The sequence below is a fragment of the Pseudophryne corroboree genome, chromosome 12, assembly GCF_028390025.1.
Source record: "Pseudophryne corroboree isolate aPseCor3 chromosome 12, aPseCor3.hap2, whole genome shotgun sequence".
Lineage (NCBI taxonomy): Eukaryota > Metazoa > Chordata > Amphibia > Anura > Myobatrachidae > Pseudophryne > Pseudophryne corroboree.
In genome coordinates this window covers 54,285,019-54,312,797 of record NC_086455.1, presented here as the reverse complement: position 1 = coordinate 54,312,797, position 27,779 = coordinate 54,285,019, and the positions used below count along the sequence as shown (strand labels likewise).

Sequence of the window (27,779 nt, the reverse complement as noted above, 5' to 3'; positions counted from 1 at the left end):
CTCTCTCTCTCTCTCTCTCTCTCTCTTCTATTTTTCCCGTATTTTTCCCTTAATTGTATTGTATTGTATTTCCTGTGTAGTTATCTGGTTAGTTAGTCTATGTTATATTGTAGTGTATGCTTTGTACTGTGATTCTTTTGCAAGTATAATAGTCATAATACATATAATAGGTTTTGGACCCTAAGCCCAGGTATCTGTGTATTTCTTATAGTGTTAAGTATTCCCTGAGCGTCGGTGACGCTCAAGCAGCTTTGTAGTTAATCAAGTTACACCAGGTTGCACTTACACTCTGTCACCACACTAAGGTTTACTGTATATTTCGTTGTTAAAGGTATAGATATAAAGGTTTAACGTTATAAGCGTCTGCACCGCTGGTGATCTCCTCGTGGTCCCGAGCGTCCGCTACGATATAGCGAATCATTACGTTAGTCGGCAGCCAATAGCGTGCCTGCCTGTGATCTCTGGGCCGTAAGCGAACGTGACGCTTGAGCGTCTCGACTACGGTTGAGCGATCGTTACGCAACTTGCGTACCCTTACGGTACTTCTTACGTAGATAGCGTACAGTGTTCTTAGACCTCTCAAAGTGTTTTATATAAAGATAAATATTTAGCTTTATCACTCCCACCCCGGGGTCCCCCAGGTGGAGGCCCATGCCATCAGGCCGACTGCTTATCTACTGGTTTAGAAGCTGGGTGTCTGGTTCACGAAGCCTGTTTGGTCTTAGTCCTACCAGATTTATCTGAGACCGTTTGCTATAAACCTCTCCTTTTGCTTTTACCTTGGACCGGAAAGCAGATGATCTGGATTTAGCTTGTCTAAGGAAACCTATTTTTATTTTTGGAAACAAATTTTTTTAAGTCTGCTTCAGACACAAGAATATTGTCTAATACGATACCAAACAGAATATTTCTGACCAAAAGGCAGGGATTCCAGTACTTTTTTGGATTTGGAGTCCGCCTCCCATGAACATAACCAAACAGTTCTCCGAGCTGCTACTGAGGAAGCTGATGCTTAAGAAGTTACTATACACACATCCATTGCTGCTTCTTCGATTTTAAAAGCAGCTGCCTGCTTTTATATTTGCTATATGGGATAACTGTTTTTTGCTGGAACTCAGAAATAATTTTCCAAGGCCTGCCACTGCTTTAGCCACCCAAGCTGTGGCCTTTGCTGGACTTTTAATTGCCCTGTTAAGGAGAATACCGTTTTAAAAGAACAATCAATTTTCTGTCCATTACAACATTTAATGATGTTGAAGGCAGAGGTAATGTACAGTAGATTTCTCCAGCAGGGTCCACAGGTTATCCACACGATAACATTGGGATATGATGAAGCGACAGCAGATTTGCACCAATCGGTCAAAACTTTTCGGCCTCCCAGCATTCGTCCATATATCCCCGCCTCATGGCTCGGGCAAATCATTTTTTTTTGCTTGGTGCAGCAGGAGCCAGACCATGGTCAGAGGGCTGCTGGTGTTTAGCAACCCTAAGCTTTCTTTTATTTTTATAGTCTTACTATTTTTTGTTTCTTGAGTGTTCTTTCTAAAAAGCGTCTTATAGGTCGCTTCAACAACTCTCCACTGTGTTGGGACAACGCTCACCCATGAGTACAGTGCTGTTTCGGCGGGCGTCTGTGTCTGATATACTAGCAGGTCCAGCAGACGTTACCAGGCTGTGGCCGGAGCACAGGGAGAAGGTAAGGCATTGGTTCCGCTTAGAATATGGAGACAGCCACACTGTTTTGGGAGGAGACTACCAAACCGTTGCTAACGCGGCTGCCACCTCTGGTGCACTAGGCCTTAGGGATCAGAGGTTCCACGAATAGTATGAGGCCGCAATCCCTAGGGTTGATGTCAGCAGTGGGGAGCCAGACGCTCTCCTGATTGCCCCTCCCCTGAATCATGACCAGTTTCCTCAGAGTCCTCCGCCATGAACTGTTTCCTGCTTCCGTCTCAGATGCTGTACACGAAGGGGACCCAGTTGCAGCATAGGCAGCTGTGTGACTGGTGCGTCTGTGTTCACTGAGCATCTGTGTTCACTGTAGGTTCATGGAGCGGCAGTGTACACTAGTAGCGCCTGGATCCACTCTGCGTTCGCTAACGTATTGATTGGTCCTGGAAGCGAGGCGAGTCTCCCTGTATCCCACTCTACTCAGTACGGGTAATACAGCACTAACTTTTTGAGTACGAATAGTTAGGTAAGTGCCTATTGCATAGGAGTCTGTATACTATTACGGTTTCTTTCGCTATGCGTCAGAATACGGTAGATCTGTTTTAAATATGATTCAGTAATGTTCTCCTACATACTTAAAATATAGTTGTTGATGATTATGTGCTCTTATTGCTTATTATACTAATGTATAACATGTGACTGACTGCTAGTGCGATTGCTGACTTTACTATATATTCTGTCGGTTGTTTCTTTTTCTTTTTCCTATTATGATCCTCAATGCTGGTGCATGGGTTGGATTGGATGTCACTTTAAGAAGCTTAAAGTGATAAAAGTCACAAATTGTGTAGTACACTGTGGAAGTGTTGATTATTTATCATGTCTAAGAGCGGCAAAGGTGAGGAAGATACAGTAACACCAACACTCATATCATGTTTGTCTTACAAAGCTGTGTTAGCCTCTCAAGATCTGGTTCAGGATGGTTTGTGTGCAAATTGTTTTAGTTTTCACCAGGGTCTCTTAAAAAATACAAAGCCGGTTCAGGTGCAGGTTGATCCACCTTAGGCTATGTTTGCACAGACATTATCCAGCATAGCTGAACGGATAATTCCTCTAACTCCTGTACCAGGGATAGGTTACATGATTAACCCTTACATGCAGCTTCCCAGCTGTGTTGTGTCACTTCCAGCAGCAGCCTCTCAAAAGAAACGGCTGATAAGCCAGTGGTAAGTAAATCTTCATCCCCACAGGCTACACATGTTTCAGATGAGGATTCATCGGAGGATGAAAGCTCAATATACTCTGCTTCTGCATACGAAGAGGAGGAGGAAGGTCTCAGCTCAGTGGATATAGCGGAGTTAATTAAAGCAATGACGGCCATTCTTTCCTTAGAGCAGAGGTTCCCAAACTGTGTACCGTGGCTCCCTGGGGTGCCTCAGGACACTTGCAGGGGTGCCCTGGGTTGGTGTTCCAGGACCAATTCAAATTATTCATGGTCAATATAATAGGCAAAACCAGTGCTTGTGGCTGCCAGTCAAAAATGTGGCCAAACAGAAGCAAATCTTGTCCCTCACCACACAACTGACCCTAAGGATGACATATAAACGCGATCTACTTAATGTAGTATTTCTTTCTAAATTTCTCAATAAGAAATTTTTGGCCTAGAGGTGCCATGAAAAAAATTCTGATATTCTAGGGCGCCATGATTCAAAAAGTTTGGAAACCACTGCCTTAGAGGATTCGGCAGAGCCTGTGTTAAAAACCAAGGCACCTGTGTTTTAAATGTCCCAGAACAGTGAAGAATGAGTTTCCAGGGTCAGATCAGCTGACGGAAATCATGGAAGAAGCTTGGGCTACGCCCAATAAGATTAGAATTCCTAAGAAATGGAATTCCAATTATCCTCTTCCAGCTCGGGATTGTTTAAAAAGGAAGGTGGCTCCTAAAGTAGATACACATGTGATTCGATTAGTGCAAAAATCTACATTCCTATCCGTGACATAATTTAAAGATGTTGAAGGCAAAGGTAGTTTTTTTCCCCCTGTCTGGGGCAGTCATAAGGCCAGCCATCATGGCTTCAGCTTGGATGGCAAAGGCAGTGGCTTCCTGGGCTGATGCATTGGAGGGGGATTTTCAATAGCATCTAGAGAGCAAAAATTCCACATAGCACTTATAAAACAGGCTGCAATGTTCTTGGAAGAAGCCGCATTGGATATGGGTACTATTGCCTCTAGGACATTAGCTTCAACTATTGCTGCTCGCAGAGCAGTTTGGCTACGTACATGGAAAGCTGATTCAGAATCTAATAAGGTTTTGGAATCTTTGCCTTTTTCTGGAGATATTTTTTTTGGTAAAGAATTGATGGATATTTTGGAGTCCGAAGCAGACTCCAAGAAGGTAAAGTTTCCTTCCACATACAATTTCAAACCTAAAGTTCTGGCTTTTCAGCCCTTTCGGTCTCAAGGAAAAGCTAAAGGAAAAAGTGATGGCAGGTAGTCCCAATACAACAAGTCTGGTAAGACTAAAAAGCATTGGGCTACAAGAGGACCGGGTGGTAAAACAGATAAGCCATAAGCCTGATGGTGCGGGCCTCCACCTGGGGGATACCAGGGTAGGGGGCCGACTTCTTCAGTTTGCACAGATCTGGCAGCAGTCCACAACAGATGTCTGGGTGCAGCAGGCGGTATCTCTAGGATATGCTTTTGCCTTCAAGAAGCACCCTCCTCAAAGTATTTTTTGTACCAGCCCATCTCGGGTAGAGACGAAGGCCAGGGCTCAGCAAGAGGCAGTTCAGAAATTGCTTCAGTCAGGAGTAGTCATTCCAGTTCCTCCTGCGCAATGAGGACAGGGTTTTTACTCCAACCTGTTTATAGTTCAGAAACCAAATTGGTCATTTCGGCCCATTCTCAGTCTCAAAGTGCTGAACAAGTACATTTGAGTACCTCGGTTTCATATGGAAACTTTACGTTCCATCATTTTGGCCATTGAGCCAGGGGATTATATGGTATCCCTGGATATACAGGATGCTTACCTACATGTTCCTATAGCACTGTCCCATCAGTGCTTTCTCAGGTTGGCTATTCACCAGCATTTTTAGTTCCAGGCCCTTCCTTTTGGGTTAGCCACAGCCTCGAGTATTTAGCAAGGTTATAGTGGTAATGGCAACTTATCTCCGCCAGCAGGGGTTAAGAATTTTTCCATACCTCGACAATCTTTTAATCCTGGCACAGTCGCAGGAATTGCGTTTGTTATATGCAAAAGGCAATAACGTGTCTGCAAAGGCACGAGTGGCTCATAAATTGGGCAAAATCGTCTCTGGTTCCGTCACAGCGGAAGACTCGCTTGGGGGCTGTACTGGATTCAAGTCTTCAGAGAGTAATCTTGCCTCTGAACAAAGTTCAGTCAAGGATTCAGGACTTGCTGCACAGTCAAAAGGTATCCATTCACGCAGCAACGCGTGTGATGGAAATGATGGTCTCAACGTTCGACATGTTGGAGTATGCACAGTTCCACTCTAGGCCTCTGCAGCATCTGAATCTTGCCAAATGGGATGGGTTGCATCAGATGATAAAAATGCAGACTATGGTTCTTACGATAGAAGTAAGAAGGTCATTAGCCTTTTGGCTACAGACATCCCATCTGGACAAGAGGAGACCCTTTTTGGATATCAGATTGGGAAATTCTGACAACAGATGCCAGTGTCGGGAAGGTTGTGTTTCCAGGGGAAATGGACCAAGGAAGGTTGCCTGCCCATAAATATTTTGGAACTTCGGGCCATATACATGGCACCGATTTTCATGCAAAGGACATTCTTCGGGAAAAACCAGTTCAGATCCGCTCGGACAATGCGACGGCAGTAGCGTACCTCAACCATCAGGGAGGAACTTGCAGCCGAAAAGCGATGAAGGAGGTAAGTTGCATACTAAAGTGGGCAGACCTTCATCATCCAGCCTTGTCCGCAGTGTTCGTTCCGGGAGTCCTACACTGGGAAGCAGATTTTCGCAGTTGACACGCCATTTAGACAAGCGAATGGGCTCTACACCCTGAGGTAATCCAGACCCTAGTAGACAAGTGGATAGATCTCATGGCGTCCCGTCAGATCAACAAAGTTCTCGCATACGGGTCACGAACAAAGGATCACTGAGCGTTCTTTGTGGATGCCCTGTCAGTGAGATTCATCTGACTTATGTTTCCTCCAATCGCCCTATTACCCAGGGCGGTGAGAAAGATAAAGCAAGGAAAGGGTGCCGTGATACTAATAGCTCCGGCTTGGCCCAGGAGGCATTGGTACACAGATCTGCAGAGAATGTCGATGGATGCCCCACTCCTGCTCCCTCAACGTCCAGATCTACTGATGCAGGGTCCTTGTTATCACAGACATCTAGATCTTGAAATCTCTATCCTGAAGTCAAGAAGATTCTCGCAACAGGTAATAAAAAAATAAAAAATGCTCAGAGCAAGGAAACCTTCCTCAGCTTGCATTTATCACCGAATATGCAAACCTATATTCATTGGTGCAATGAACGGAATATGGACCAAGTCTTTCAGAGTTTCCAGGGTCTTGGCATTCCTTCAGGCAGGAATGGATAAAGGTTTGAAGGTGGTTTCCTTGAGAGTGCAAGTGTCAGCATAGACTGTATGGTTCCAAAAGAAAATTGCCACCTTACATGATGTGCGTACTGTTTTCCAGGGAATGCTGCGCATTCCACCTCCTTTTATTCCTCCTACAGTGCCTTGGGACTTCAATTTAGTCCTAAAGGCCCTTCAAGTTGCCCCATTTGAACCACTTAATAAAGTTGATCTTAAATGGTTGACAGCTAAAGTTCTCTTTTCTACTGGCCATGGCGTCAGCTAGAGTATCAGATTTAGGGGCATTGTCATGTCGTTCCTTATTTCTCAGAACTAGATCTGGGTATCTTCCCAAGGTGTCTGAATTCTACCTTAACAAAGAAAATGTAGTCCCGGCTTTCCAGATACCAGGCCTTTCTGCAGGAGATGCATTGCTGGACGTGGTCCGTGACTTTAAGGATCTATGTGGATTGTACCAGTGCCATCAGAAAGATAGATTCTCTCTTCATTCTCTACAGATTTCACAAGAGAGGATGGCCTGCTGATAAGCAGACACTGGCAAGGTGGCTTCGGATGACCATTTCAGAAGCATATTCTCAAGCGGATCTTTCGGTTCTGGCTAATGTCTCTGTTCATTCTACTCGTAAGGTAGGTCCATCATGGGCAGCACAACGTGGTGCTTCAGCAGAACAGATATGTAAGGCAGCCACATGGTCTTCCATTAACACATTCATTAGACATGCCATGGATACCTTTTGCCTCTCATGACTCTGAATTCGGGCGACGGATTCTCCTGTCCAATCAGGAGCGTCCCCACCACTAAATTGCTTTGAGAAATCCCAATATAGATGCTGGGAGGCCAAAAAGCTTTGACCGATTGGTGCAAATCCGCTGTCGCTTCATCATATCCCAATGTTCTCCTGTGCATGTAGGAGAAATACCATTATCAACGGTAAGTTCTTACCATAACGTATATTTTCGCACCAGTCGAACTAAGATCACATCTGCTTTGGGAGGTACTTCCCTTTTTAAACAGTCCACAGATGGGAGAGGATAATAAGAACCCCATTTCTTAGGAATCTTACATTTCTCACTGGGTGTTATTTATGCCTCTTGCATGATTTCCAACAGCTGATCTGAGTTAGGAAATTCTGCTTTTTACTGTTCTTGGACATTTAAAGACAGCCTCTCTTCTATCTAATTGATTTAACTTCATGAATTAAGTAGGATATATCTACTGAGGGGATGCGGTCAAGATCCCGGCGGTCAGAATACCGTCGCTGAATCCCGATCGGCACAATCCCGACATATTCTCCCTCTGTGGGTGCCCACGACACCCATAGAGGGTGAACAAATTAGTGTGCCGAGCGTAGTGAGGCACCGTGCCCGCAAGGGGCTGCATTGCGCTCGCCCCCCCTGTCGGGATTGTGCCAGTCTGGATTCTGACCGCCAGAATTTCGTACTGATCCCCTAATGAGGAAAGGTGCTCCTGTTCTGTTCTCTTGATGCAGATTCAGAGTGAGAGGATCCAGCTTCATCTGAAAACTGTAGACCAGGCATGTCCAAACTGCGGCCCTCCAGCTGTTGAGAAACTACACATCCCAGCTGCCCTGACACAGCTTTAGCATTCTCTGACAGCAAAACTGTGTCAGGGCATGCTGGGATATGTAGTTTCACAACAGCTGGAGGGCCGCAGTTTGAACATGCCTGCTGTAGACTTAGGCTGGTGCTCCATGTCTATCAATTTTCAGGTCCCTGGGCCTGTCTGCCTGCATTTGCTGAAAGGTAGCCGTGGTCTGAGCTAAATCTTCGACTGGGTGTGACATAACCCAGGGGGGATGATGCATGTAAGGGTTCTGTGGGTACCCCATACCTGGCAATGTAGCTGGAACCACTAGACGATCCACTGTATTGGATAAAACCTGTTCATAAGATTCCCAAGGAGGTCTTGAACAAGTACCTGGCTTAAGGCTGACTGATTAAGAAATTTGAAGTTTTCATTGAAACTAACAGTTTTACACATAACTCATCTTGTACCAGGTTCTGGGGAGGTTAACCCAGCTTTGCAGGATAAACATGATATTAATGTAGGAGCTTCCTTCTAACCCTTGCCATTAGAGGACATTGTAACAATATTCACACAACAGTATAATACTAATCATCAATGTGACAGTCCCCACTTTCTCTGGCTGGGTCCACAGGTTATCCACAAGATAACATTGGGATATGCCGGAGCGACAGCGGAAATGGCACCAAACGGTCACGAGCTTTCTGGCCTCTCGGGATGCATCGGGGCTTCACCATATAATCCCGCCCACTGACTCAATCAAATCAGTTTTTTGTTTGGTGCGGCAGGAGCCGGACCATGGTCACAGGCTGCTGTTAGTAAAGCAGCCTGAAGCTTTTATTTTATTTTTATAGTCTTACTATGTTTTTTGAGTGACTTTTCTTAATAGCGTCTTAAACGCATACTAGAAAGAGTCGCTCCAACAACTCCCCACCGGGTCGCAACAGTGCTTACCTTCGCGGTACAGTGCTGTCTCGACGGGTGTCTGTGTCGGATGTTCTAGCAGGTCCAGCAGACGTAACCAGGCTGGTTCCTCTTGCTAGGGTTTCCGGACACAGCTACACTGTATTGGTGGATACTACAAACAGTGTGTTGATGCTCCGAACACTCTTAGGTGCGACAGCGCTACGCTCCAGGGATCATAGGCGCCAGGATTAGGTTGAGGCCGCGATGCTTAGAGTTTAAGTCAACGGGGGGGGGGGGGGGGGGGAATTAGACGCTCTCCTGGCCACCCCTTCCCCAAGTTCATGACCAGTTTCCGTGCGTCTCCCGTCCATGAACTGAATGACCTCCCTTCCGTCTCAGATGCTACCACGAGGGTACTCTGTCGCAGCTTAGACGCTGTGGTTGTGTACACTAGAGATTGCCGGACCGAGTCGCAGGCCTTAGCGTCTGCATACACGTGGCATTTACTGAGCGTCCGTGTCCGTTAGTGAGCGTCCGTGTCTTTCATCAGTTATCAGAACGGCAGTGTACACCAGTAGCGTCTGAATCCACTCAGCGTCTTGCGAGCGTATTTGATGGATATGGAAGTGTGGTGAGTTTCCCTGTATCCCCCTCTATGGAGGAAGGGCTATACAGTACTAAAAATTCTCTACTTGTTAGTATGAATTGTTAATTTTGGTACATATTGCATATGAGACCTGTATATTACTGTTTCTGCATGTTATGTTTGGGAAAAAAACAGTTAAACAGAAATACAATTTTCATACTTGTAAGTTGTTATGATGGTGATTGTATTCTCATATGACAATGTTTAATGCTTTAACATGTGACTGACTGCTAGTATGTGCGCTAACTTTTTTATGTTGTCAGTCCTGTTCTGAACCTCAATTCAGGTGCACGGTTGTGGTCAGATTGATCTCACTTCTATATATCTATATATAGGTGATTTTCAGTCACAAATTGTGTAGTCCTAAACAGAATATTACCATGTCTGTGAGCGGCAAAAGTGACGAGGAGAATTTATCAGGCACTCCTACATCCCTAACATGTTTATCTTGTAAAACATGGTAAATTGGTATAGGCCAGTTGGTCACTTATGAGGGGTTATGTTCAAACTGTTTTGCTTTTCAGCAAAGTAAAAAACAGGAATTGGTTCAACAAGCAGAGCCACCATGGAGTATGTTCGTACAGACTTTGTCTTCAATAGCAGACAGGTTAACTAAGGCAGCACCACCCCAGGGGATAGGTTACACTATTAACCCCTACATGCAGCTCCCGCCTTCCTATGGTTTGGTTCCAGTAGCCTCTACAAGTAACCAAGGGACAGGTAAGACTAAGACAGATGCGTCTATGATACAACAGATGATACAGTATATTCAAATACTCTGTATGAGGATCAGTCGCAGAGTTTTAGTTCAGAGGATGTAGCTGAACTTATTGATGCTATGAAGGCTGATCTCTCTTTGGAGGAATCAGCCAAAACAGTATCAAAATCTAAAGCACCTGTGTTTTAAACTAATAAAGACAGTTAAAACTGAATTCCCAGCATCAGATGATCTGACGGAAATGATGGCAGAATCTTGGGCGACGCCCAGTAAAAAGTATAAGATTCCGAAAAAGTGGGATTCTTATTATCCATTTCCAGCTGCGGATTGTTCGAAAAGAGAAGTTCCTCCGAAAGTAGATGCACATGTACTGCGACTTGTGCATAAATCTGCTTTACCACTGTCATCTACCTCCCTAAATGATGTTACACAGAAGGGTAGATAGCTTCTTGAAAAATATATTTTCTCTCTCAGGAGCAGTGGTAAGACCTGCTATGGCTTCGGCCTGGATAGCAAAGGCAATGGGCAAATGGATAGAGGAACTAGAGAATGGTCTCTCCTCCTAATAGGGAGCATGAGTATCATTTAAGCCGTTTAAGACAAGCTGCCCAATATTTGGAAGAAGCAGCAATTGATATGGGTACGATTTGCTTCTATAGCATCAGCCTTGACAGTAGCTGCTCGTAGAGCAGTTTGGCTATGTACTTGGAAAGCAGATGCTGAATCCAAGAAAGAATTGGAGGCATTACCTTTCATTGGTAATACACTGCTCAAAAAAATAAAGGGAACACTTAAACAACACAATGTAACTCCAAGTCAATCACACTTCTGTGAAATCAAACTGTCCACTTAGGAAGCAACACTGATTGACAATCAATTTCACATGCTGTTGTGCAAATGGAATAGACAACAGGTGGAAATTATAGGCAATTAGCAAGACACCCCCAATAAAGGAGTTGTTCTGCAGGTGGTGACCACAGACCACTTCTCGGCTCCTATGCTTTCTGGCTGATGTTTTGGTCACTTTTGAAAGCTGGCGGTGCTCTCACTCACTCTATAGTGTATTGCTTTATGGAATCATATTTATGAATATTAATATTTAATATAACATATATGGTTATTAATATATGGATATATTTTAATTAATATGCGTTATCATATATATCTGCAAATATATTATGTCAGGCTTACAAACTGATAAATAGATGCAGTCCTTATATATATGACTTATGAAATTATGAAGTTAAGATTCCTTAAAGAGAGTTCAAGCTTGAATATTACCGCTCTTTTTATATGATTCTTTATTTACAGGCAGATCAAATCGTACAGAATAAGATATACACAGTAGTGATATATATACTAATTATTATATTAAGCTATGCTATGCTTCCTTCGTTACATAACATAAAACAACATGACATAAGTTTCACAAACAGTTTCAATTACTATCATATTTTATACTTGCAAGTTAAAGATTGCAATCCCAAGAATCATTCCTTCTGCATGTTCTCCATGACATCTCCTCCTGACTGACTTCCTTCCTTCTCCTTCCTCCTTTCTTCCTCCCTCCTAACTAAAAAGTCTGCTGCTTTTTATCCTATATTCTACCAATTCAAAACTAGTAAATCCCCACAGTTTCCAATGAAGTACATAATTATAGGTTTTGACAGATTCCAAAGTGTAATAAAACGTTCTCTGCTAACTCCGTCCCACGGTGGTGAGCATGTAGGGAATTTGGGATCATAAAATTTGGTATTTCTTTATCCATCAGAGATCTACCTTTGTATGGATGTGTAAACGATCTATTTCGCCTAGGCCCTAGGGTGTTAGCATAAATGATTGTGACCTGTTTATAGTGGGTTTGATCCTATATTATCATTGCCTCTGGCCAGCAGTATAACTGGACAATAGGCCAGCTGGTTGATATACTTTCTAAAGGTATGAAGATCTTTGATTGTGAATTCCAATGCACCCTGTTCATACCAGTAACTGTTTGCATATTATGAGACCTGAGCTAGGTGACCTATTGACTTTATCCACCAAGTTATAATTATTTATTTGCTGTGTGTGAATCAAGTATACAGTATACATATATCTACATATCATGTAAACTTTGATTTAATTGTACTTGGTATAGCGCAGATCAGACATTAATCCTTTGATTAATACAGATATGAATAATGGCATGGAAGGGATGAATTTGTGTAATGCTCAATGTATTGTGTATTCTGGCTATATGGCTTACACAGAGAAAACCTGTCTCTTACATAATGACCCATAATCTTGCAGTAAAACACACAGAAATACATGCTACTAAATTCTCAAAACATAAGACTAATACATTCAAACCTATTTAAGTTATACCTTACAATATATATATATCCAGTATACTGTCCACTATGGTAACATCGCCTATTTATAATGAATTATATTTTGATTCAGACAACATCTATTAGCCTAATATTATACTAAGTGCAGACAATTACCCATATGGCAACAGTCGCCCCCTTGTGGCCATGAGAAATTATTTTGATTGGCCACACATTAAACTAGCGTAATTGCTTCCAAATACATTTCAAAATATTCCTTCAAACATAACTTTCATTGTAACCATAATATAAACCATAAGTGTAATAATAATAACCATTGTGATTTTAAAAATCTCTAAAAATTCTTAGCTTACCTAACCTTATTCTACTTTTTAACTAAAGCAGACAAGACTGAGGTTTTTATTCAGTATTCATGAGGAAAACTAATTTCTACAGACATTTGGAATACCATAGCCCAATTGTAGACCTTTTTCTTGTATCTGGATCAGTACGTGTGGACATTTTGTGCTGTTCTTGGCTGTAGCAATTTACTGGGATAAGACTGTCATCTGCGTGGTTTGCTTGCAATTGGAGACGCCTTGCGTTTGCATTATGGAGGCAGTTGAAGTAGAATTCTTCATAGCAGCTGCTCCTTTGCTTGCCATTTCGCTGTTTGAGGCAGAGGGCTGTGTACGTCGAGTGCTGTGTCTTGAACATTCAGTACTTGTGACGACCCTCAGTAATGGTCTTTAGCTTTGTGCGTCCTTTAAATGTTTTTCCAATGCCGCAGTTGTGACAAGTGTCCATATTGCTTTTGCACAAACAGGTTGCGATTTTGAATAGAACAGGCATATATGAAACAGTCTTTTTTTTTTCCTCTTTCTTTCTTTCTTTCTTTCTTTCTTTCTTTCTTTCTTTCTTTCTTTCTTTGTTTCTTTCTTTCTTTCCTTGCTTGTTAATAGTAGGTCTTAATTGTCTTCGGGCAATAGTACCACAAATGGCTGTGAGTAGTACACCTACTCTGTTCTGTATTTCCTCACTGAATAAATTACCATGCAGTCTTAAGTCTCCTTATTCTACCTTGAACCTATTTATACATCTCAATCTTAAATAACCCTATACCAGTTTAACCCATATAAAGGCGTTTTCTATCCTACCTATATTTTGGCTAATAATTATTTAAAATGCTTTTGATGTGTATATAGTAACATCCTATCAATACAATAAATGAATATAATTTTGCTTCAAACAGGTATTAAATATCATTTAGGAATGGCTTTGTTAAAACGCGGTATACCATCCTGTATTAGATATTTAATTACTTTTGAAGCTTTTACGAAGGAAGCATAGGTAGTATCTACTGTGTAATATAAAAAAAAAAAAAATATTTACAAGGTATATAATACAATGATATAATATATATATATATATATATATATATATATATATATTTGATTAAGGTATATGAAGGGATGAGGCAGTTCTGTATAATCACAGTGATGAGATGTGCTGTACACTGTTGTGGGTGTGTACATGTAGTTTGAAAGACAAGTAATGATTACTTGTGATGAAAGGGTTAATGAAAACCTTCCCCTTTCTTGTGAAACTGGAAAACTCCTTGAGGATTTGTCCATATATCAGTCTTTAGGGATGCTATGTAGATTTTGCTGGATAGCAGCGATGAAAGGGTTAATGAAGACCTTTTCCCTTGTAAATTGGAGTCTTTTTGGAGTCTTGTACCATTCTGTATACAGGTTGCCAGGATTACTATGAATCAAACAAAAAGACATACAATGAATATCACAGATATTTATACAGTGATTTAACATACCGTATTTGCTATGCATTCTGTCCTATCTGCTGCATGTTATCAGGTACAGAATTTACAAATGTGTCTTTAAAGATTGAATAACAAACAAACAATTGTTTCTGGCCTGTGCCAATCTTTCCTGTCACCTTGTGTGTCAATGGCAGCACAATTGTCGCTGCAGATATGATGCAGGTTTAATTTGGAAACTGTGGCTGTTTGAACATCAAAGCAAACAATGGCTACATTGGATCTAACAAGTAAAGGAATGATACTACCGTATTCACTTGTGACCATACTCCCTTGTGACGCAGCCTGGTCCCAGACTGTCTCCAACCATAGTGTTTGCTGCTTGGTGTGGCTCCTTAGTTTGGAAGAATCTTGGAGCTTCTGAAAAAAACTACTTTTGTGGGGAGAGAAACTTGTTAGACTTTGCCAAATATGTATTGCAGGTGCCAGGGCTTTCTGTCTTTCCACACCTGTAATAAAATGGTTATGGCACCAGGGCATAAAAACATTTTCATCCTGGTGATCCTTTTTGTCATTGTTAATTGGTGTGTGGTTTGCAGAATGACACTCTGCATGTGGTCTCTCTGAGAGCATGCAAACATTTGCACCATCACTAGATTTCTCTGAGTGTTGTGTGGGGGTTACAAAAGTTTGGGAACTTTGTTTGTAAACATGCATTCCTGAATTAATTTCATGGATTTTCCCTTTAAACATGTTTCCAGGTGAATACATTTCAAGGTTTGCAACTCTGGTTGCCATGGGAGTTTTCACCATGGGGAACTTCTCCACCCCTGTGTGCACTGTACTGCAGCTATCAGTGTTTAAATCTGCTGACAATTCACCTTTGCCTAAGGGCATAACAAATTCTTCATTTACATTGGGAACTCTGAGAGTGTATTCAGCAGAATACTCATAATCTGAGTTACAATAATCTTCCCCTTTAGTAGAAACAGTATAGGGGACATCTCCTATTGCTGCTACCTCCTTTACATTAATGTGCTGTCTGATGATAGACACATCCTGCACATTGCTACTTTCTTCATTTACCAAAGAGGCTGTTCTGCTGGTGGTCTGTGTGACCATAGCAGACTCTGTGTGCTGCACATGGACAATGCTGTCCTGAGTCTCACCTACATCTACAATATTCTCCCTTGTACTTCCTTTTATCTCCTCCTGAGAGGTCATGACAGTTTGCTTACAATCTGCCAGGCTTTTTGCTTCTGCCCCAAACTTTTTTTGTTTATTTTTCTGTTTAAGGGACTTAAATAATGAATGCATTTTTGCATTAATGGTCAGGCACGCCTTACGAAGACGTGAACCTGATCCTTCTTTACATTTCTGTTTGGCTTCTAAAGCCGCAGTTCTGCGCATTTTTCCTAATGCTGCTGCAACTTTTTGCATATTTAACATTACAATGCTAAATTTATATATTCTTTGTTTTTAGTACTGAAGGTATCCTCTCCTTAAGATTGACCGGTGTCTTAAGGTTAAACTCTAATACCTGGTACATTTATACATTTATTTGGAAATACTCATTTCCACTGTGCACATTTTCTATTCTAGGCCTTTAAATTCTTTATTCTCATTTGTAACCTATTCCACTGTGATCTTGTACTTTGCCAGCAGGCTTACAGCCATTGGTGCTGCTTCCTAATAGATATTATGTTAGTTAAAATAACGTATATTGCACTAACACATTTATCCTAGGTTATACAGAATACAAAATTGACATTACACAATGGTAATAAATTTTCATAGATACATCCCCACCGTGATTCTGTAGATTTGGTAGCCAGCTTATAGCATTTGCTACTCCTCATAAATATTATAAATCAGATAATCAGATTCAGTAATAACAAGTCCAATTCGTGGTCGCCAATATTGCTTTATGGAATCATATTTATGAATATTAATATTTAATATAACATATATGGTTATTAATATATGGATATATTTTAATTAATATGCGTTATCATATATATCTGCAAATATATTATGTCAGGCTTACAAACTGATAAATAGATGCAGTCCTTATATATATGACTTATGAAATTATGAAGTTAAGATTCCTTAAAGAGAGTTCAAGCTTGAATATTACCGCTCTTTTTATATGATTCTTTATTTACAGGCAGATCAAATCGTACAGAATAAGATATACACAGTAGTGATATATATACTAATTATTATATTAAGCTATGCTATGCTTCCTTCGTTACATAACATAAAACAACATGACATAAGTTTCACAAACAGTTTCAATTACTATCATATTTTATACTTGCAAGTTAAAGATTGCAATCCCAAGAATCATTCCTTCTGCATGTTCTCCATGACATCTCCTCCTGACTGACTTCCTTCCTTCTCCTTCCTCCTTTCTTCCTCCCTCCTAACTAAAAAGTCTGCTGCTTTTTATCCTATATTCTACCAATTCAAAACTAGTAAATCCCCACAGTTTCCAATGAAGTACATAATTATAGGTTTTGACAGATTCCAAAGTGTAATAAAACGTTCTCTGCTAACTCCGTCCCACGGTGGTGAGCATGTAGGGAATTTGGGATCATAAAATTTGGTATTTCTTTATCCATCAGAGATCTACCTTTGTATGGATGTGTAAACGATCTATTTCGCCTAGGCCCTAGGGTGTTAGCATAAATGATTGTGACCTGTTTATAGTGGGTTTGATCCTATATTATCATTGCCTCTGGCCAGCAGTATAACTGGACAATAGGCCAGCTGGTTGATATACTTTCTAAAGGTATGAAGATCTTTGATTGTGAATTCCAATGCACCCTGTTCATACCAGTAACTGTTTGCATATTATGAGACCTGAGCTAGGTGACCTATTGACTTTATCCACCAAGTTATAATTATTTATTTGCTGTGTGTGAATCAAGTATACAGTATACATATATCTACATATCATGTAAACTTTGATTTAATTGTACTTGGTATAGCGCAGATCAGACATTAATCCTTTGATTAATACAGATATGAATAATGGCATGGAAGGGATGAATTTGTGTAATGCTCAATGTATTGTGTATTCTGGCTATATGGCTTACACAGAGAAAACCTGTCTCTTACATAATGACCCATAATCTTGCAGTAAAACACACAGAAATACATGCTACTAAATTCTCAAAACATAAGACTAATACATTCAAACCTATTTAAGTTATACCTTACAATATATATATATCCAGTATACTGTCCACTATGGTAACATCGCCTATTTATAATGAATTATATTTTGATTCAGACAACATCTATTAGCCTAATATTATACTAAGTGCAGACAATTACCCATATGGCAACAAGTGGTAGCATGAGACGGAGTCTACAACCCACACAAGTGGCTCAGGTAGTGCAGCTCATCCAGGATGGCACATCAATGCGAGCTGTGGCAAGAAGGTTTGCTGTGTGTGTCAGCGTAGTATCCAGAGCATGGAGGCGCTACCAGGAGACAGGCCAGTACATCAGGAGACGTGGAGGAGGCCGTAGGAGGGCAACAACCCAGCAGCAGGACCGCTGCCTCCGCCTTTGTGCAAGGAGGAACAGGAGGAGCACTGCCAGAGCCCTGCAAAATGACCTCCAGCAAGCCTCAAATGTGCATGTGTCTACTCAAATGATCAGAAACAGACTCCATGAGGGTGGTATGAGGGCCCGACATCCACAGGTGGGGGTTGTGCTTACAGTCCAACACCGTGCAGGACGTTTGGCATTTGCCAGAAAACACCAAGATTGGCAGATGAAAGCAGGCTCTCACTGAGCACGTGACAGAGTCTGGAGACGCCAAGGAGAATGTTCTGCTGCCTGCAACATCCTCCAGCATGACCGGTTTGGCAGTGGGTCAGTAATGGTTTGGGGTGGCATTTCTTTGGGGGGGCCGCACAGCCCTCCATGTGCTCGCCAGAGGTAGCCTGACTGCAATTAGGTACCGAGATGAGATCCTCAGACCCCTTGTGAGACCATATGCTGGTGCTGTTGGCCCTGGGTTCCTCCTAATGCAAGACCATGCGAGACCTCATGTGGCTGTAGTGTCAGCAGTTCCTGCAAGACGAAGGCATTGATGCTATGGACTGGCCCGCCCGTTCCCCAGACCTGAATCCAATTGAGCACATCTGGGACATCATGTCTCGCTCCATCCACCAACGCCACGTTGCACCACAGACTGTCCAGGAGTTGGCGGATGCTTTAGTCCAGGTCTGGGAGGAGATCCCTCAGGAGACCATCCGCCGCCTCAGCAGGAGCATGCCCAGGCGTTGTAGGGAGGTCATACAGGCACGTGGAGGCCACACACACTACTGAGCCTCATTTTGACTTGTTTTAAGGACATTACATTAAAGTTGGATCAGCCTATAGTGTGTTTTTCCACTTTAATTTTGAGTGTGACTCCAAATCCAGACCTCCATGGGTTAATAAATTTGATTTCCATTGATAATTTGTGTGATTTTGTCCGCACATTCAACTATGTAAAGAACAAAGTATTTAATAATATTTCATTCAGATCTAGGATGTGTTATTTTAGTGTTCCCTTTATTTTTTTGAGCAGTGTAAATTGTTTGGAAAACAATTGTCTGATATTCTAGAATTGGAAGCTGAATCGAAGGTCAGATTTCTGGCTAGTTATAACCCGAAGACTAAAGGGCCCTACTCACTTGGCGATGTGCCGCCGAGGTGCCCGACGGCCGATACGGCCGACGAGCAACCCGGCGGCGGGGGGGGGCAGTGACGGGGGGAGTGAAGTTTCTTCACTCCCCACGTCACCCGGCTGCATTGAAGTGCAGGCAAATATGGACGAGATCGTCCATATTGGCCTGCATGCACAGCCGACGGGAGACCAGCGATGAACGAGCGCGGGGACGCGCATCGTTCATCGCTTAAGTCTCCACACTGAAAGATATGAACGAGTTCTCGTTCATTTATGAACGAGATCGTTCATATCTTTCAGAATATCGCCAAGTGTGTAGGGCCTATAAGGGTTCAAAGTTTCGGCCATTTCGATGGCAAAGCGAAAGCTAAAGAGGAGTCTAAGCAACCCAAGTTCAATAGATCAGCCAGGGGTAAGAAGCAATGGGCTAGTAGAAAGCCAGCTTCCAAGCCTGAACAGAAACCATTAGCCTGAAGAGACGGGCCTCCGCCTGGAGGACTCCAGGGTTGGGTGCCGACTTCTTCATTTTGCACACATATGGCAACAGTCGACAACAGATGCTTGGGTGCAGAAGATGGTATCTCACGGGTATGGATCTCATTCAGGAGGCAACCTCCTCAAAGATTTTTTTTTTGCACCAGCCCATCTCGTATAGAGTCGAAGGCCAATGCCCTGCAAGAAGCAGTCCAAACATTACTGCAGTCAGGTGTGATTGTCCCAGTACCTCCATCACAAAGGGGACAGGGGTTTTACTCCAATCTATTTTTGATTCAGAAGCCAAATGGGTCATTTCGACCAATTCTCAATCTCAAAATGTTAAACAAATAGATTTTGGATTCCAAGGTTCCACATGGAGACATTACGCTCCATAATGTTGGCTATGGAACCGGGAGATTACATGGTATCTCTGGATATACAGGATGCTTACCTACATGTACCTATAGCACGGTCGCATCAGTGTTACCTCAGGTTTGCCATCCTCCAGGAACATTTTCAGTTCCAAGCCTTGCCCTTCGGGCTAGCATCAGCACCCAGGGTGTTTACCAAAATTATGGTGGTTATGGCAGCTTATCTCCGCAAGCAGGGGATAAGAATATTTCCATACCTCGACCTGTTAATCCTAGCACATTCGTAGGAGTTACTTTTGAGCCATCTTTAACAGACAGTAGTTTGTTTACAGAGATACGGGTGGCTCATAAACTGGGAAAAGTCGTCTCTGAATCCGTCACAGCGAATGGTTCATTTGGGGGCCATGAGATCTAGTGCTGGTACAACTGAGGTGGATGACCACACCAGCGACTGTCCGGTAGTCTCTCCCCGAGACGGTTTAAGACTCGTACAACGCAGCCTTACTGATATCAGAAACAGACGCCTTACCTTCTCCCCATGCTCTGGCCGCAGCCTGGGATAGTCCGTGTGGACTTGCTAGTACATCCAGCTGGCATCTGCCGAGACAGCAGTGTTTTACACAAAGGTAACTGTTGCGACACTGGCGGGAAGTTGTTGGAGTGACTTTCCTTTATGCATTTAAGACGCATAGAAAGAGCTGCTCCGCCCCCCAAAAAACACAACCTATATAATATTATAAAAGCTTGTGGCTGCAGTGGTCTGGCTCCTACCGCACCAAACAAATGGAATTCCCTGAGCCAGGAGATGAGGTTATAAGGGGGCTGGACCGATCCCGGGAGCTCAAAAGCTTTAACAGTTTGGTACTCGTTCCTCTGACTTCACCGACAAATCCAGGTAGATCCTGTGGACCGTGAAGGAGAAATAGGATTTTGTGTTACTCTTCTCAGATTCCATAGCATTCTGTCTGATTTTGTCTTGCTGTTTTTTCACTCATCTTTCTGAGGCTTTAGTAGAAATAAGTGACCTGGTATACAGCGGGTTGAACCCAGTTTTTGTTTAGTATTAAGTTCAAAGCTCCTTGTACCACCTCTATACACACAATGTTCTACTGTTCCAAAATGCAACTGGAGAATTTTTTTTTTTTTTTACTGCAACAAAAAAATCATAATTTATTTTTCATCCACTAGGGGTCACTGGAGTTACTCTTGGGGATATGGACGGCTTCCATAGGAACAATGCACTGAATAGTTACATTTAGAACTCTACTCCCCTCCATATCCCAGAGTACCTCAGTGTTTTTTTTCTGTGCTCATTGTAGCAACAAGGCTTGTGTGGATTATACACACTTCTTTGAATATTTTTATTTTTCGTTTGAACATTTTCCACATCCCTTCCAATAGGCGAGGGTCCGGGATAGTGGATGCTGCTTAACAAGCAGCTACTGGCGTGTCGGGCCTCTCTAAAAAGAGCTCCCTCACAGCCACGTGCAGGATCCTGTAGGAGAAGCTGGACGGAGCTTGCAGAAGAAGCCCCGTCGCAGCCCTCACTACAAGGCGTCCAGGTATGTGGGGACGGGGCGGTCAGCTCACGCTGCCGCCCCGCTGTGTGGGGACACTGTATGATTGTGAGCGCTCTGCCGCTTCCAGGACACCGTCGCGTGATGGCCCGCCGCCGCTACCTGACACAGCTGTGCTGCCTCCCGTTCATAGAGCCGCGCCGGCCGCATTCACTGTGCTGAGCCGCCGACGGCTCTAGGCAGCACGCTCCCCGGCTCCCGCTCTCCGGCTCCCTCCAGCAGCTCCCCGCAGGTAATCCCCGGCTCCGTGTAATAGAGTACACGGAGTACGGGGGGGGGGGAGCACACACATTAGGAGAGAGTGTCCCATAGCAGCAGCAGAACGCTGCATGGGTTTTTAGATAAAGAGGCTATTAAGCCTTTTTTTCAACAGGAAATGCTCTGATTATGTCTGATTGGAAGGTTATAATCTGTACTCTGTTTATACTGTAAGCATGGGGGGGCCATTTTAACCATGCTGTTTTTCCTATTGTGATTCCAGACGTGTTAGTGGGAATTTGGGATCAGATTTCATATAGACTGGCGTGCACTGCACATGGCCAGATAATATAATATATATATATATATATATATATATATATATATATATATATATATATATATATATATATATATATATTTTATATATATATATAGTACATATATATATATATATATATATATATATATATATATATATATATATAGTACGGTTTTATTGAGTCGTGCAAGTTGTCTGTCTTTGTATTTTGTGTTGTCTGTCTGCATAATGAGTAAGGCACCAGCAAAAACAAAAAAAGCAGTTTCCTGCCATGTCTGTAAGAATGTGTTGCCAGATGGATCTACCACATGTACAGTATGTTTTGTGGATTCAGCTACGAATACAAGTTCGGCTCCGGTTAAAAAGCCAGTTTCATCCCTGGACCCTCCATGGGCTATGCTAACACAGGTTATGGCTGGATTGCAATCAGAATTGGCCGCCGCTCGTCAAGAGCGGGAAGCGGCAAGATCTGAGTCTAAGGTGAGACCGCTAGAACTACCGGAGGGGTCTCAGCCTTGCCAAAAGTCCAAGTCCACTTTGGGGAGAGAGGATAAATTTCATTTGTGTTATGATTTACCAGTTTCTGCTATGTTGCATTCTGACGATTCTATGCCAGACCTCTTTCCGCAAGATGACGGTGAGGAGGGCGAAGTAGACCAGCAGTCAGATACTGACGATTTTGACAGCCCGGGCGTTGATAATCTCATCAGAGCGGTGCGTCAGTCTCTGAAGTTTACAGAAACTGAGGAGCCGATGACAAATGATGAGGTCGTCTTTACTAAACGACAGAGAACTCCAATGTGTTTTCCTGTTTCGGAATCTCTTAATAAGATGTTATTAGAAACACGAAAGAATCCGGATAAACTGTTTTCTATACCTCACAGATTTAAGTCTAGTTACCCGTTTCCAGAGTCTGTGACAGCTACATGGGAGAATCCGCCAGTGGTGGATTCGTCTGTGTCTAAACTTACAAAGAAATTAACCATACCAGTACCAACTGCTACTACGCTCAAAGACCCGTCTGACCGTAAAATAGAAGCTATGCTAAAGTCCATGTATACAGCAGCAGGAGTGTTGCTTAGACCTGGGTTGGTTGGCATTTGGGTAACTAAGGCGCTAATGGTATGGATAACAGAACTCAAGTCTGCCTTACGTGACGATCACCTTATACTTCTCGCTGATAAAATCTGGGAAGCTGCTGATTATCTATGTACAGCCTCTACTGACGTCTGTCAGCTCACTTCTCGCCTTTCATCCTCGCTAGTTACAGCACGACGAGCACTCTGGCTGCGGTCTTGGCAGGCGGAGGTCAAAAAAGGTATAGAGGCGTTACCTTACGGTGGCGAGAAGTTGTTTGGTCCTGAATTGGACAAATGGATTTCGGAGGCCACGGGAGGAAAATCTGTTTTCTTACCAGTGCCTCCAACAGTACCTAGACGGAGATACTCTGGACCGGCCTTCAAATACTTTAGACCTCAGTCCTTTCGCGGGCGTGGCAGAGGAACAGCCACGCCTGGTAGACGAGGTCGTGGACGTGGTTTCCAACAAACCAACACCAGTCGTCAGGACCCTAAGGTCACTGACAAGCCAGTGGCATGACGGGCTCCCAGCCCATTTCGGATCTCCAATAGTGGGAGCACGCCTTCAGACGCTCCAGTTGGCATGGCTCCAGACGTCCACAGATGGGTGGATCCGCAATTTAGTGTTAAAAGGTTACAAAATAGAGTTCGAATGTCTCCCGCCACTGCGGTTTTTCAAGACAGGACTGCCTCTGTCGGACGACAGGAGGGCGGTTCTGCAAATTGCCATTCAGTCCCTGCTGGATGCAGCAGTTTTGATTCCGGTCCCTGTACACCAACAAGGTCAGGGTTATTATTCCAGTCTGTTTGTGGTACCAAAGCCGGATGGCTCGGTCAGGCCAATATTGAACTTAAAGGGTCTCAATTGGTACGTCACTTACTACAGATTCAAGATGGAATCTCTGCAGTCAGTAATTGCAGGTTTATAGCCATAGGAATTCATGATTGCACTGGATCTCAAGGATGTGTACTTACAAATTCCGATTTGGCCACCTCATCAGAGGTTTTTACGGTTTGCAATACGGCAAAACCATTATCCGTTTCAGGCTCTACCGTTTGGCCTCTCGTCAGCACCTTGGGTATTCACCAAGGTGATGTCTGTGATGATAGCTCATCTCAGATCCCTGGGAGTTATAATAGTTCCGTACTTGGACGATCTGCTCATCAAAGCTCCGTCTCACCAGATGCTCCTCCAACATGCGTTGCTAACGTACAATGTACTGGTTCAGCACGGTTGGATTGTCAATTTCAAGAAATCACATCTGATTCCGTCTCAACGACTTCAATTCCTAGGTATGATTTTCGATACGGTAAATCAAAGAATTTACCTACCAGAACAGAAAGTGCAGGTCATTCGTCATCTGGTTCAATTAGTGCTCAGGCCACGCACAGTCTCTGTACATTTGTGCATTCGCCTCTTAGGCACAATGGTGGCGGCTTTCGAAACACTTCAGTTCTGGAGATTCCACTCGCGTCCTTTTCAACTGGATGTGCTCGCACAGTGGTTGGGCTCGCATCTGCAGATTCACCACAGGGTGAGGTTGTCACCACGGGCCAGAGTGTCTCTACTCTGGTGGCTCAAAGTACACAATCTAACCGCAGGGAAACTGTTCGGCGCCTGGAATTGGATAATTCTAACGACTGACGCGAGCCTCAGAGGTTGGAGAGCTGTAATTCAAAATTGTCAGCTCCTGGGTCTCTGGACGGATCACGAAAGATTGCTGTCTATAAATGTACTGGAACTCCGGGCAATCTACAATGCGCTACGACAAGCAGTGCACATGCTTCGGTCTCAGACTGTTCAGGTGCAGTCAGACAATGCGACGGCAGTCGCATACATCAACAAACAAGGAGGAACGAGAAGCCGCATGGCAATGCGGGAAGTAGCTCGAATCCTCAATTGGGCCGAGCGACACCAAGTGATATTGTCGGCAGTGTTCATTCCGGGAGTGGATAACTGGGAGGCGGATTATCTCAGACGTCGGGATTTTCATCCAGGAGAATGGGAATTAAATCCAGAAGTGTTTCACATGTTGGTCCAAAGGTGGGGTTACCCTCAAGTGGATCTGATGGCATCTCGCCACAATCACCAAACCCCCCAGTATGTGTCCAGAACGCGAGATCCAAAGGCAGTGGCGGTGGATGCTCTCACCATCGCGTGGCCGTACAGCCTCGTGTATCTGTTTCCACCGTTTCTGCTGCTCCCTCTGTTGCTAAAACGGATCAAAAGAGAGTCCGTCACAGTAATACTAGTGGCGCCTCATTGGCCTCGGAGGGCTTGGTTCTCGGACCTCCGCGGGCTACTTGCAGATGATCCTTGGCCGCTCCCACTACGTCCGGACCAGTTACAACAGGGTCCGTTTCTTTACCCCGATTTAGCGCGGTTGCGTTTGACGGGGTGGCTGTTGAGATCGCCCTCTTAAGAAGAGAGGGCATTCCAGAATCTGTGATACCAACCATGTTACGAGCTAGGAAGCCGGTTACAGCAGCTCATTATTACAGAATTTGGCGTGTCTATATTGCTTGGTGTGAAGATCGGAAGTTTCCGACTTCATCTTTCAAGTTATCCCGTTTTTTGTTATTTCTTCAGACGGGGTTAGATGGAGGACTGCGTTTATCTACACTAAAGGTGCAGATATCTGCGTTGTCAATTTACTTTCAAAGACGATTGGCTCTATTGCCGTCGGTACACACTTTTTTGCAAGGAGTCCTCAGAATACAGCCTGCATTCATTCCACCTACAGCGCCATGGGACTTGAATCTGGTTTTAGATTTCTTAGTCTTCTTATTTTGAACCCTTACAACAAGTGGATATTAAGTTTCTCACTTGGAAAACAATTTTTCTACTAGCCTTAGCTTCAGCAAGGCGTGTTTCAGATTTGGGTGCCTTGTCGTGCAAGCCACCGTATTTGGTGTTTCATGATGACAGAGCGGAACTTCGGACGAATTCCACTTTCTTACCAAAGGTAGTGTCGTCATTTCACAATCAACCAATAGTAGTTCCTGTGTTGACAAGAAATTCTGGAACCTTGGATGTGGTACGCGCGTCACGTGTTTATGTATCCCGAACGTCTACAGTTCGGAAGATGGATATGTTGTTTGTTCTCTATGATGCTGCCAGGTTGGGTTGGCCAGCTTCTAAGCAGACTTTATCCAGATGGATTAAACTGACCATTCGTCAGGCTTACCTTCATGCTAGGTTACAGCCGCCTACATCAGTAACAGCTCATTACACACATTCTGTGGGAACTTCGTGGGCAGCTGGTCGTGGAGCTTCTACGACGCAGCTTTGCCGGGCGGTTACATGGTCATCAGTGTACACGTTTGTGCGCTTTTATAAGTTTGATACGTTTGCGGCATCAGTATCTAGCTTTGGCCGCCTAGTGCTACAGGTGCCAAACAGCTCTCCCGCCCACGGGGGAAACATTGGTACGTCCCAAAAGTAACTCCAGTGACCCCTAGTGGATGAAAAAGAAAATAGGATTTTGGTACTTACCAGGTAAATCTTTTTCTTTGAATCCATAGGGGGCACTGGACGCCCACCCAGAGCAGTTTTACCTGGTTTGTGGTAAGTTCAGAGGATCTTATGGTAACACATTCTCACCGACTGGTTCAAAGTTTCAAGCTCTAGCGGTTATAGTGCCAACTGTTTAGTTGTCGGTCACGTTATGTGTCAACTTTATTGTTGTCCATTATGTTATATGTAATTCTTCATTGTCAACCTCTCTATAGCTCCTGTTCGGCTCAGTAAAAAACACTGAGGTACTCTGGGATATGGAGGGGAGTAGAGTTCTAAATTTAACTATTCAGTGCCTTGTTCCTATGGAAGCCGTCCATATCCCCAAGAGTAACTCCAGTGCCCCCTATGGATTCAAAGAAAAGGATTTACCTGGTAAGTACCAAAATCCTATTTTTCATCTACCATCTGGTTTTAGTTTTCTTTCTAGTTGAAACGTATGCAATCTTTCTTATCCTTTTGGAGTTCTATACCCCCTTCTGTTTTTATTTTGTACACTTAGCTGCCAACTATGAGTGCCAGCAGTCAAGAATTTGACTTCCAACTGCCTGAGCAAAGCCCAACAACGCCTACATCTCCTCCTGTCTTCCCGATTGCTCGGACTCCTGAGTGTGAATATCTTTCCCCCGGAATGTTGGAACCCATTAACATGTGAGGCCACAACTGAAACTGCATGTACAGGTGAATATAGTGCAAAACTTCATTTATTTCAGTAATAGAGCTTGAAAGGTGAAATTAATGTATTTTATATAGACTCATTACATGCAAAGTGAGATTTCAAGTATTTATTTGTTATAATTTTGATTGTGGCTTACAGAAATGTCGGCCCTCTGAAAAGTATAATCATGCATATGTACTCAGTACTTGGTTTTGCGTGAATTACTGCCTCAATATGGCATGGATTCTATCGGCATGTGGCACTGAAGAGGTGTTATGGAAGACCACAATGCTTCAATAGCAGCCTTCAGCTATTTTGCATTGTTCGGTCTCATGTCTCATCTTTCTCTTGGCAATGCCCCATAGATTCTTTTCATCTTTAGCCCAGGTAAAATGCTTCTTATGTTTGTTCAGGAGCGGCTTGACAAGAGGAATACGACATTTGAAACCCATGTCCAGAATCTGTCTGTGTGTGGTGGCTCTTGATGCACGAACTCAAGCCTCAGTCCATTCCTTGTGAAGCTCCCACCACACTTTTGAATGGCCTTTTCCTGACCAGAATAAAACCACTGGTCTGTTGCTCAGTGGTTCTAAGTCCTCTCTTCTGATGAGAGCAAATTTTGCATCTCATTTGGAAACAAAGGTCCCAGAGTATGGAGGAAGAATGGAGAGGCACACAATCCAAGATACTTGAAGTCCAGTGTAAAGTTTCCACAGTCTGTGTTGATTTGGG

At 43.3% G+C, this 27,779-nt stretch overlaps 1 protein-coding gene across 2 annotated transcripts in view; it reads left to right on the top strand.

Moving 5' to 3' along the window:
• Nucleotides 1–27,779, top strand: part of LOC134980045 (mis18-binding protein 1-like) — a 90,962-nt gene that overhangs the window by 56,566 nt on the left and 6,617 nt on the right. For both annotated transcript variants that reach the window (XM_063946658.1, XM_063946659.1), the window contains exon 4: nucleotides 26,892–27,040. In XM_063946658.1, the coding sequence (XP_063802728.1) occupies nucleotides 26,892–27,040 (149 nt within the window). The remainder of the gene's footprint in view (nucleotides 1–26,891; nucleotides 27,041–27,779) is intronic.